Here is a 13,007-nt window from a genome sequence, read left to right on the forward strand (position 1 = left end):
AGAACAGCACAGAATGGTGATTTACAGTGTAAAGTCTGGTCTTCTTCCATGGATCGCTGATAGTAGCTCATTTGCTCACATCAGCATCTATGTCACAACAAGCCCATGGCTAGTTAGGCTTTCTCCATCAGAAACACTCACCCTCAAATCACAGGCTTCAGTGCAAAACCACACCTGACAAGTTTGCAGGCTCACACACACATACACACGTACAACGCTCCAGCATTCACAAAAACACAGAGTGCATGTCCGTAGACGTCCGAAAGCTCAGTGCCGTGTCAGATAGTGGACACCCATTAAAACTGATTTCTGTTGACAAAACATAGAAACCAACACTTTGACACAAATACAATAAGTGTCATAATGCATTGAAGAAACTTAAACCCTGTTAGTGCCACTGCGTTTAATCTGTATTGCAGTGTGTGTTTTACTAGCAGTGATAATGGAGTGTTTGGTGTTGATAACGCCCCCTCAGACAAGCAGACACAAGCCCATTGGTTGCACATGCTGGTACCGTCAAACAGTTTGGATGCAACACAAGACCTCCGATGGTGAAAAGGATAACTGATTTCTTGTTGCTATTGCACACTTTTATTATAATGCGAGGAGAGGTCTACAACCATAAGAAACTTGTGGTGTGGTGTGACACACATCAAGCTATTATGGATGAAAGTGAAGAAAAGTGAAAGTGAAAATGAAGTTTGACTGTAATCAGTTCAAGGTATTTTTTGTTGTTTTTCATGTTAAGCAGATTTTAAAGATTATATAGAGAATTCACTGCTACTAGATGTTACACAAGAAAACCAGCATCGCAGACATAAACACCTGGGAGCTACAGCCCACCAGACTCCATTGACAAAACCAGTCATTTTACCTCATAGATAATTATTAAACACACTTCAAACTGGACAGAAACTAAATAAAACTCACCAAAGTATCTTTGTTAGTCTTTCCAACACAGGTTTGGTTGAAGTTAACCCTTAATTCACTGAATTAAATTAAGTATTCGGGCTGCGATGGCCGCAATGTAATTCTTGTGCCTGTCAAAATACGTCCACCAGAAGGACTTGTTTTTGCCACTGACAGGCTCAGATTGTTGCTCTTATTCTATTATGGAAAGGATCCTTACAGAGATATCACTCGCCACCAGACTCCATAGACAAAAATGGGTCATTTTACCTTGCACATCATCGTAACATCATAACTTCATTCAAATGCGACAGAAAAAAGCTCGACAAAACTGTCTGTGTTAGTGTTTCTGCTGTCCCAGCAATCACTGATTCTGGTTTGGCAGAAATAAATCCTTAATTCAGCGATGTAGATGACAAAAACAGCAACATTTCAGGAGCTCTCCTCAAAGCCAACAGTTACACACGGAGAGGCTCATATGCACTACCATGCATGTAGAAATAAGAGGAAAAAGTATTAGGTCCAAAATGCTGCATATCTTTGTCAGTTTTCACCTTCAACTTCATTTGTATGTTATATTTTAACAAAAAACCCCACTGAGCAAAGTCTGTCTGAGGAGGAAGATTTCGAGATGCGGTTCAATGAGTGTGAAACTTGACTTAATGAAATTTTATGTTTCGCCCACAAATTTCCGATATTACCGGTGAGTTTTTATTAAGAAATGTCTAGTGAAATAAAAGTGGAATAATCATTGATTTTTTTGACTATTTTGGAAAATCTCCTGGCTCTCGTGATTAACCGTGAGAGTTAAAGCCACTTACAATCTGTCAGTTCACACACACACACAAACCAGTCGTCTTTGAAGTGCTTCAATGGTCAAAGTTCACACCCTCTCTGACCAAAACCAACCAAGCAGCACATGGGAACATTACCGTTTTGTCTGCTTTTGCCTGCACATGATAGCCATCGCTGCAATGAGGAATGTAACATGCAAATCTCACAGTATAAACATGTAGCTAAATATAGACAGGCCGCCCTCTTCTTCACTGTCTCTCTCCTCTCTGATCCTTCCCATCTGTCTCCTATCACTCTGAGACATTAGATGAACCATAACCGAAAGAAAAACGCCTCTCATACTATCACTTATCTAGAATTTCCATAGCCATTTAAATACGTAGCTACTTTTACTGTATATCTCACAACTGAGCTGATCGTTTTGGTCCCATTAGCAACCCGCTGGTGCTTACTAACCCCTATCTCCTGTAACCACCAGTTCTCTTTTCCTATTATAACTTACAGTTATAGAGCCCTCACTGTGGGGTTATAAAGCCGCGCCCTTTTCCAGTATGCCTTTAATGGCTGATATGAAAGGGAATATTAGCTATAAAAGTATTGTGTTACCTCTGCGTGCATGGATGCAACCGTTTTGGAGGCACATTATTGTGTTTGCGCGTGTGTGTGTGTGTGTGTGCGCATGCTGTCGTATTGAATTCAGGCTGAGAGATGAGGAGACACATCAGAGAGACAGGGCTGCTAGAAGAGAAAGAGAGGAGAGAGGTGGACTTAAGCAGAAGACAGTACAGTGTCTGTCAGTGATACACAAGCTGAAATTGAACACATTAGAGAAGACATGTAAAGCCAAAGGATATTCTTGAAACATAGAGACCAACAATTGTTTTTGGTGTTATTTTTCCTCTTTTTGTCATATGCATATTGTATAAAAACTACTGTTTCCTTGTAAGGTTATTCTTGAATCATGTACTTTTTAAAGACACCATGAAATTTACTTCTTAGTTATGATGTAATTCCTGTTAAAGCGGTATGGTAAAGTGGAAATCAATGAAATATTGAGAAGAGAAAGGCTGTTTAATAGGAGGGGCAGAAAGTCAGGATGACTAAAAAATATCTGATATTAGTTTGATGTAATGCTCATCTCTACCATACCAGGCAGGGTGAAGTCATTGTTAAAGACTGAATTCCACAAAGTGACAACTTTTTAGGAAATTGAACGGCATGCAGCTGTGCTACAACTCAGTAAGCAGGCTCTGTAGTGTGTGACGCTGCAAAATAATCTAAATTAAAGGGGAAATGTGCCAATTTTACACATCAGCATCTGTTAACAGATCTTGGTGAGTACAATTACATATGTGAACAAAGTTGTAGGAACTCTTTGGTGGCTCCAGAGGATGCTGTATGGCAAAACTGCATGGGATTGGCACAAAGTGGGCATGTCTACAAAGGGAAGACTTATAGAACCCATTTTCATTCAGATATCTTTAGGTCAGAGGTCAAGGTACCACTTTGAAAATGGTCATGCCAGATTTTCCATAACCAAAATTTGGCCTAACTTTGGAGCGTTGTTTAGCCCCCACCCAACATGCTAGCATGACATGGTTGATGTGTTAGGTCATCTAGTTTCATAGGATACCAATATCATCACTCTGGCTTTAAAACAGAGCCTGCTAAAGCCTGTGAAAGACAGTGTGGAGAGAAAGAGGTGAGGGTAATGGGGTGGCACTTGGGGTGGCCAATCAGATTTAACCCCCTCTCCCTCCCTCTAAAAACACCCCTGCTTACAGGCTTACAATGCTTAATCAGTGGAGCATTCTTTTTTTAAGGACACACAAAAAAAAAGTCAGTATGCAGACTGAACAGCATGCTGATTTTTGAGCATGCTGTTGATTTACACTACAGCCCCACATTATAATACAACACACAAAGGAAATTAACGAGATGCTCATAGCTGGAAAAACAGTGGCAGTCCATTTCCTTTTTGTACATTGTAGTACATACATTTGTTGTAGAGTAAAAACAGTAGACTTTGTTATTAGAAGATAGCATATACTGTGTATAATTAATATCTAGTATGGAATTTGAACATCCTTTTAACTGTGGAATTGGAAGGTTTTCAGGATGATTACAGATGTTTGTTGTTGTCGTAGCAAGCCATGGCCACCAGATGTCAGACTGGATTCTTCCGTTCAGACAGGAAGGGTTTTACTAAAACCTGTCTCCAACAGTGACACTTTGCACAGACACCTCATACTACAGCTTATTTCAGTGGCAAGAGAGACAGACAGACAGACAGACAGACAGACAGACAGTGTCTGTGTGTATGTTGCTTTGTAGTGAGCGCATGTGCCCTTCTCCATAGAGAGCAACAATAATGAATAGCCCTGAATACAATCCTTGAATCCCTGCTCTTCTCAATTGATGATACAGTTATAATTGTGCTGAGCTCACATTGGCATAATCCACTCACAACACACACACACACACACACACACACACACACACACACACACAAAGAGCAATAAGCCACAGTGATCTGCCACCAGGGGTTTTCCTCTCTTTGTTCATTATTGATAAGGGCGCGGCAGAGGGAGGTGTGACTGGGGGGGCTGTTGAGGCATTTTTATCCTGCTTGGCCGACAGGAATCCATCACTCTCTCTTCCTCATTTTCCTTCTTTCTCTTCTCATGTTAATCTTCTTAATAAACATACAGACTCGTCTCTCGTCCACCAGAAAGAGTGAAATAAAGGGATGTGTGTGAGTGACAGCTCTCAAAGAAGAGACGGCTTGATGTCAGACAGCTTCCTTCACACAGACTGAGGGGGAATGCAGTGATTCATCAGGGGCGTTAAAGTCAACTCATCCACTCTGTGTGTCCCCCTTTCAAGCCTGAATGTCTGTCTCTGATGAGATTAGAGGCCGAAAATAAACTTTATGACCTGAAGATTTCTTCCAACCAACCGTGCAATTTTGATTTATTGTTTGAATATTAGCAGCAACAGAAACCACAGACTGTCAATCACTACTAATCACTAATCACATCTTGGCCAAAATAATTGTAATACATGATATTATCACCATAATCATTCAAATATACTTCATCTTTTTAAAATGGCACTGAAACATACTGGTATCACTTTACCCTACTTTTTGTTTAGAAACATATTTATTGCATCACAGATAGGAACCTAATATCCCTGTTCTTTATTTTGGAAGCTGTACTATTTCCACACATCTGGTTAAACTTTTTTTGTGGGGGATAGAACAGGAAAGCCAGTACTTTAGCCATGGTGATAGGTCAGGTGATTTTTCAAGTCAAGTCATATGAGGGTATTGATGTGTATCCCGATTCCCGAGTGTTTTTTCTTGCGATTCACGATAATATCGTATATCGTCCCATCTCTAGTCCTGATCAAGCCCAGAGGAAGCGTGCCAGACTCTGAAGCCAGTGTGACATAGTGGTTAAACTGTAATTACTACTCTGGGTTTGTCACATGATGCTTGTGGCCCAAAAATACTTTTTCCTATAGACTTCCATTGTGAAAGAAGCGGTTGAAAATAGTGGATAAATAGAGTGTCACAAGCCCCGCAAAAATGACTCGTTTTAATATCATAATTTAATCCATTCGGTCTGATAACCAGGGGCGTAGCACAAAATTCTGGACCCTGTATATAGCCTCACCCTGGGAGGGACCCTGTATTCTCCTCACGTGAGGGCCTTGTCTACTCAGTTTTTGGACCATGAGAACTTGTTATGGGCATTTCTCAAAATTTCCAGATTTTGTTTTTGAACAAACAAAAAATAAATATAATAAAGAAAAGGATATAATAATCATTAGTTGCAGTTCTGTACAAAAGTAGTAGTTCAAAATTAGCTCCACCTCAACCAACAACAGTGAAAAAGAGTAATAATAATCTAATTATATAATATATAATAGTATACCAGTCACAGGGGACTTTTTTAAACTACTTTTAATACTTAAAGTACATGTTCCTGATTATGTAAAGATTCAATTATGTAACAAAGTATTTTTATGGTGTGGTTTTAATACTTTTACTATATAAAGGTTCTGAATACTTCCTCCACCACTGACTATGAATAGATTAATATAATATAATATAAGTTATGATTTAAAGCATAAATGTTTTGAAGCGTGCTCATCTCAAAGATTATTTTCATTATAGATTAGTATATTGATTGACACAAACACAAGATTAATCTGTGAATCTCTTTCTCCATCTGGACTATATTGCATTTTTTGTCTGTTTTAACTTGTTGAATAAATCTCTCTCTCTACTCAGTATCAGGCACACAGACACAAACACACGCACACACACACGCGCACACACACACACACACACACACTGCCGATGAGCTGATATTGATTGCTATTAATACTCAAGCCCCCATAGCTTGTTTCTGTTCTGCTCTCACTTGTGGAGTGTGTGGGAGGCAACCACAGCCACGGACAGGTCGAAGTGAAGTGTGCGAGGAGAAAGAACAAGACACAAACACACAAACAGAGAGAAAGAACGAGAATGTGCGTCTCCCCATCGCTCCAGCCGGGCAGCCCTGTTGGCTGCTCTCCTCGCGGACAGAGAGTGTGTGTGTGTGTGTGTGTGTGTCTGTGTGTGAAAGTGGGTGTGAGCAGCTGAGCGAGTTGGTCGCTGTGCACGTTTAGAGTGGCCGCCACTCCACTCTTCTCCGCTCATCCATGCTGGATTAAAAACCCCTTTTTTGGACTCATACACACAGCTGTTTGGGACTCGCACACACTCTCACAGCTGCTGAAATGAGCGAGGAGGTTAAAGAGAAGGCTACGGGGAAGTCAGCTCATCGCAAGAAGAAAGGAAAGAAGGTAACAGAATTCATTAAGCCTCACTTGGGTTTGTAAACAACATGGTGTGGCTGCTTTAGTGGAAACAAAATTTCATTCTTAGTGATTCAGACATGAAATGAGGGCTGTGGTTTCACTTGCTTTATTTATAACACAAAAGTTATAGAATATTTTTCAAACGTATGTCTGATTAGATATTAGAGGATGATTATTTTATTCTTTTGACATGTTGATTTGAGATTTTTGTTTCCCTTTCTGTGGATTTTGTTGACGGAGAGCAGCTCTTTTGTTGTGGTTGCTGTCAGCCTTTGTTAACTGGCCATTTGATGACAGAGCACTATCATGGCATAGCAGGGACTCTAATGGTCAGTTAGGCTTTTGTTCCTCATTCATTCAATAAAAAGGGCAGTTTATTCATACTGAATACTACTTTTGGTTGAAATGGTACATCGAGAGGACAAGCATTTGTAATGTGGTGATGTTGTAGGGATACATCCATGTATTCGGATTTATTTGCTATATTTTTATAGACATTAATTTTATGCAGCAAGCCGGCCCCTTATTTCAAAATAAATCTTCAAAAATAAATAAAATGTCCTTGTTTTGTTCATATTAAGTGAATTAAAATCCTTTTTTTGCACCATTAAATGATACTGCAGGCATCAAGCACCTGTTAACCTGCTAATAGTCCCAGTGAAAGCAGAGCAGAGGATAAGAAATGATCGAGAATGAGAGATTAGGTCCATACAGAAAATAAAAGGATGGGAAAGGGAGAAACATACTAAGCAAATGAGAAAGAGATGAGGTAAAAGGTAAAAGATGATGAGGAAAGGCTATAAGAGGGGGAGAATTGAGAGGTAAAGAAGGAGTGTAGGACAGGAGGTTAAAGTGAAAGTGGGAGGAAAGAGCTGAGGTCATGATCAGAGAGTGTGAGAGACACACTTAAAACAATTTGTATATCAATCCTACAGATATTTCTTTTTCATTTTTGTTAAAGCTGCTCCGATAACATTTATTTTAAATTCATGGTGACAACAAAAAGGAAAATCTTCCTTTGATTAACAGCTGTGATAAATCCACAGCAACATCTTTCAGCATTACATCATGAATGAGCCAATATGGCAACAAATTGTCATGATGATAATGCAGAAAATGCCTTCTGGGTGCCCGTTCAGTGATTAAAATGGGTTTTCCTGTGCAAAGACATTTGGATTTATAGTTCTACATTAGCTTGCTGTCTGGATGAGTGGGTGGAGTTGTGTGTGTGTGTGTGTGTGTGTGTGTGTGTGTGATGTGTGTGTGTGTGTGTGGTATGTGTATGTGTGTGTGTGGTAAGTGTGTGTGTGTGTGTGTGTGTGTGTGTGTGTGTGTGTGTGTGTGTGTGTTGGTGACTGTTGAGGACTATTTGCTGGACTTAGTGTTTTTTTGGATAAGGTGTTTGGGATAACATGAAAATGGTTTGGAATTGTTTGACATTTTCTTTTACACTAATGCCAATGTGATACAATACCTGAGTTTTGGTACCTAAACCGATACTTTACTTTGAGAAATTTACCTACAAAATTCTGTTCTCCATTTACCATTTAAATCATGTCATTTGAAATGTTATCTAAACACAAATTAGCCTAAATGCAATAGTAAAAATTAGGGTTAGCTGGCGAACTGCTGCAGCTAGTGAGCTAACCGCTAACGTGCTAGCCTGCCAGTAACATGCTCGTCAAACACAATAGCTCCCCATTATCTGCACTTTTCTATATACTATTTTATCCCCCCTTGCATTTTGTTCTCAGGATTGTACATCAGTTCTTTAAACAAAGAAAAAAACGTTCCAAGCTAACAAGCTTGCTAATAGAGACGTTGTCCTGAGTAGGACACATCCAGCCTTAATGTCTGTAATTGACGACATGGGAATGAGAGCGGGCTGTGAAGTGTGTGGGAGGAACTGTGATGGTCGCAAAAACCCGCGAAAAGTGTTAAATTTGTCCGTTTTAGGCTACTTTTGAAACATGGCGGTTCAACATGGCCAACTCCATTGAAGCGCGCAGCATTTAGATAAAAAGGTCTCATTCTAAGGTTACAAAAACACAAATATTCCTATATTCAGGTGATTATACACTAATGAAAACTTACTTATGAATAATATTTTCCATTTCCGCTAATAGAGCCTCCTAAATATTGCACACTGGAATACACTATACATTTTATCAAACATGTAAACAAGATTCAGACTATACATTCAATTCCAGCGCTCGGGCTCCTATAGATACATTTCAATCAATCAGAACAAAAAAGTGTAGAAGTTTGACAGCAGCCCTACTGACGGTCCAAACTGTGGTATTGTTTCTATGCATTTATATACCCGCATATACAGTATACGTGTGTTTCTTTGCAGAGCCCACTGCTGTGAAAAGGGCTGCTGGCTAAGCACTTTTATTCTATAAGATTCAGCCTTATGTTTAGTCAGCTGTTCTTAATTGTCTCCCTGCACACACACCACAGTCTTCTCTGTTTATTCTGTGTAACAGGTGCTTTTGGCTCTCCCAGCAGACAAAGAAGGCAACATACAGTGTATATGATTTAGTATATATCTTAATATTGATGCTGTGTCCTTTAGAAGGGCTTTCAGAGTTTATATGTTATATATCATATCATATCAGTGCTGAGATTAATGATTCTTTTTGTATTTGAAGGCTGCAAATAGGCGCCACAGAGAGGATAGAGGGAAAGGGAGCTGGAGAGAAAGAGCCAGAAAAGTAGAGGAGGAGTCAAAAAGGGTGGGGAGGAAGAGATGGAGAGGCGAAGTAAAACAAAAGCTAGGGGGAGGAGAAAATGTCAAAGTGGAGAGAGTGAGGATGAAAGAAGACGGGAGGTGAGGAGGGAAGAAAGAGAGGGAATGCAGTGATAAAGAGGATAGAGAAAAGAGAGCTGGACCGATAACCTCACGATTGTGTTGTGAGACGGCGTCTCAACTGATAAGAGATGACTGTTGTGTCGCTCTGATCCTGTGGAGAAGAGACAGTCGGGGAGTAATGGAAGGATAGGAGTGAGAAGACAGCAAAAGCAGATGAAAAAGACGAGTGTAGAGCGAAGTAAAGTAGACGAAAAGGAGCTTGATGGCTCTATTTCAGGGAAGAGGCAAGAAGGCAGATGAAGAGAAGGGTAGGCAGAGAGTGAAGAGGAGGAAAAATAAAGGAAGGCTATTAAAGGAGTGAGTAGACAAGATAAGTAGAGAGATCAGGAGAACAGAAAGTAATCTAAAAAAAAAAAAGGAGAGGAACATGTTTTTGCTTTGATGAGATAAGTGTTGCCTCCACTCTCCACCTGTTGCTAGGGACACATGGTATCTGTGGTGATGAAACCACAGTAAAAACAGTAGCACTGATGTGGATGAGTAACCGGGAAGAACCATCACATACTACAGAAGACAATTGAATGCTTGCATGGATGTGGGTGGGTTTTAAGGTGAGAATGATGTGAGTAGGGAAGATGTATAGTGAGTGAAATGCTGTAATACTTCAGTTGGAGGACCTCAGATGAAGTCCATGTCAATAAACATACTGTTGGTTATACAGCTGGTTGGTTATTAAACATGCCAGTTGAATTACAATCATGGTGTTTTAATTCAAATTAGATTAGTCCCTCCATGAAGTTGTGATGTTGTTGTTTAACCACAAACAGCTGAAATCGCTTTCGCTAGCCAGTCTTTCTAAAAAATCAACAAAATGTTTTATTGAATTTTCCACCGTCAATATAACAAACAAGAGACAGAACAGGAACATTTTAGAACTTAACACAGTACAGCTCAGAGATAGAAAAAAACAGGCACATTTGTCACACGTTGCACCTCATTTTGAGTCAGTTATCACATTGTCAACCACCATACTGTAGTTGGGCCTTAGCATCTCATATAGCCTACTGCATATGGAAGCTCCAGTCAAAATGGCAGATTCCCATTTATATATTCAAGAGAAGGTTTCCACATTTTAGTAAAGTTGGCTGTCTTGGAGTGTGTTAGACTAGTCAGAAGGTCCAGAATGCTCCAGTATTATCCTGTACCAACCAGAGATCTCTGGGGCCTTACAGGAAATCCATTAAACTAATACATTCTTCCTTGCACAGAATGCCAAGACTTTAAACAGTTTATCAGGATGCACATTGGTAATGTGCCTACTAGGAAGACAGAGGAGAAACCATTATCGATCCAGTTCAAGCTCAGTTCCTAACATTTTCATTTCATTGATTGTTGTTCCAGATATCCTAAAATGGTCATTTTTACTCGCAGACCATCGTGACATCGTAACTTCATTCAATCATTCAAAACAAAAACAATTTGTACCGACTTGCAACACACGTGTCGAGAAAAGATGCTGCCAATTGAGAAAACGCAGCCAGATACCGAAATGCTGCAAGTAGCACAGACGACAACAGACACTGTTTCCAGGGGAGACTACAGAGTGATTTGTAGTATTGCCATTGTTTTCTGTGTTTTGGTTCTGTGTTGCAGTGTGTTAAGCTTTAAGGGTCACTGTAAATAAGTAAGCTAGTCCTGAAAAGGTTAAGCCTATTAAATTACTGTTATTTCACTTATTGGTAAAGCTAATAATTTTGAAATTACAGTCAATTTAATTCCTGTAAAAGTCAACCAAAAGAACGAATGAGCAAGATAAAAATGTTTTAGTGTCAAACCAAACATGAGACACCGTGACACGTTCCATATTTGCATTTTTTATTTTCCTTTCCACGTCTGTCTACTCTAGCTGTAATTACATGCCACCGGTCGTCTGTGACTATCACAGAAACGGGGAGGGAGGAAGGGAGAAGGAGAGAGAGAGACATGGGGGACCTAAGAGCTTAGCAGGTGTGTTAATGGATGTAACTATGACAACCAAAGACCCGCTGGGAGAGGGAGGAAGTGCGAGAACCAGTTTTGAGCTGTGGAAGTTAGTCATCAGGTAGAGAAATTTCACACAGCTCAATATTAAATATCAACTTGGTTTAGGACTGAAAGTCTTTGTGTTCACTGGTGCACTTCATGTAAACACAGTCAGAGTGTATATCTGACTGAACTGGATGAACTCGAGTCTAAGAGGATGAAAACAAATTGATATGGGCTGTCACACCCTGCACTTGCTCTGTGTGTGTGTGTGTGTGTCTAATATACACACATACGCACAGGCTTGGTATGCCTTTTACATTTTTACTATGTAACTCAAAGCCCACCCGGTTGAGTCTTGTAACCGAGGAGGGAAGCAGTAAGACGGTGACAGAGGATCCTTTCAGCCTAAACCACTTGTACTGAGAAATACCTCAAGAGAGTGTGGAGGTGTAGATGACACCCAAATGTCAAATAATTTGTTCAAAATATCCAAAATGTTTGCTTTTTCCTCTAAAAACCAGCTGTACAATACCCATTTGTGCAAATAATCAGAATCAAGATCTTAAATATAATCCAATGTAATCAATATAATCATAATATGTGATTATTTCTGCAGTATCAACAGCTTTTACTACAGTAACCAGCTAACCGAAGCAGCTCTCTGACTTTAAATAATGACCGCTCCGCTTAAATTAAACATCCCATCTGTGAGAGGGAGGTGAGTAGCACATATATGCATGATGTATCAGTGTTTTTGTGCTGTTTTAGTAAGAGAAGTGGACTATTGCTTATGTAACATGACTGCCCACGTTCAGTCATTTTCAACCCACACCCTCTCCTATGTCAATACTGTCAATGCTTTCAATAGGCATGAAGTGGTTGCTTCAGCACACTGGCAATCTGATTTATCCAAAGTGCAGAGTAAGAAAATAGAGTTGTTACTGTAGCTTCGGATCGATACAGGTGTCTTTAAAAAAAATCTGTATTGGTTGCTGTTTATATGCAAGTGACCAATGCACCTGTAGTCATTCATTCTTTTTATCTGCAGCCTCCGTCATGAACTCTCAACAAGAACCGTGCTCAATGTTAAAGTGCTACTTGGACCCAAAATCTTTTGAGTATGAAACTCTCACCCTCTCGTGTGAGTGTACAAAGTTTGTAGTGGGTAAGTCTCAAGAAACCGAGGCAGTGGTTGAGCTTGGTAATTACAATGGATGGAAGTTTTAACATCTTCTCAAACTTGCCCACTTGCAGCAATTATCTGATGTCCTTTTGTATGCTCAGTATATTACATGAAAAAAAATCCCAACAAACTCCTTTGCTGGTCTGACCTGTTCAAATTTGATGTAGCAGAGTTATCGCCTTTTTTATTACACACTTTTCATCTGGGTGATGCCGTTGAATGTCCATTAGCATGTTCAGTTTGTTTCTATTCACATACCCTACTATGGTGGAGCGACGCCAATGCAACATCCCTTGTCTTACTTTCTCACTCTATGTGGTTCTCCGCGTCGTAGCTCAGTGTTTTTAAAAGTGGGGGCTGCCAGGGGGTGCCAGAGTGCCTCAGACAATTTGAGGGGAAAACATTAAA

At 39.9% G+C, this 13,007-nt stretch overlaps 1 protein-coding gene across 40 annotated transcripts in view; it reads left to right on the plus strand.

Moving 5' to 3' along the window:
* Positions 1–13,007, plus strand: part of LOC127373801 (ankyrin-3) — a 164,651-nt gene that overhangs the window by 12,919 nt on the left and 138,725 nt on the right. Inside the window, exon 1 of one of the 40 annotated variants that reach the window (XM_051418584.1) lies at positions 6,207–6,561. The exons of the other annotated variants lie outside the window; for them this stretch is intronic. Within the exon in view, the coding sequence (XP_051274544.1) occupies positions 6,496–6,561 (66 nt within the window). The 5' untranslated portion in view covers positions 6,207–6,495. Of the gene's footprint in view, positions 1–6,206; positions 6,562–13,007 lie in introns of those variants that run through there. 40 annotated transcript variants of the gene reach the window in all.

The sequence above is a fragment of the Dicentrarchus labrax genome, unplaced genomic scaffold, assembly GCF_905237075.1.
Source record: "Dicentrarchus labrax unplaced genomic scaffold, dlabrax2021, whole genome shotgun sequence".
Taxonomy (NCBI): Eukaryota; Metazoa; Chordata; class Actinopteri; family Moronidae; genus Dicentrarchus; species Dicentrarchus labrax.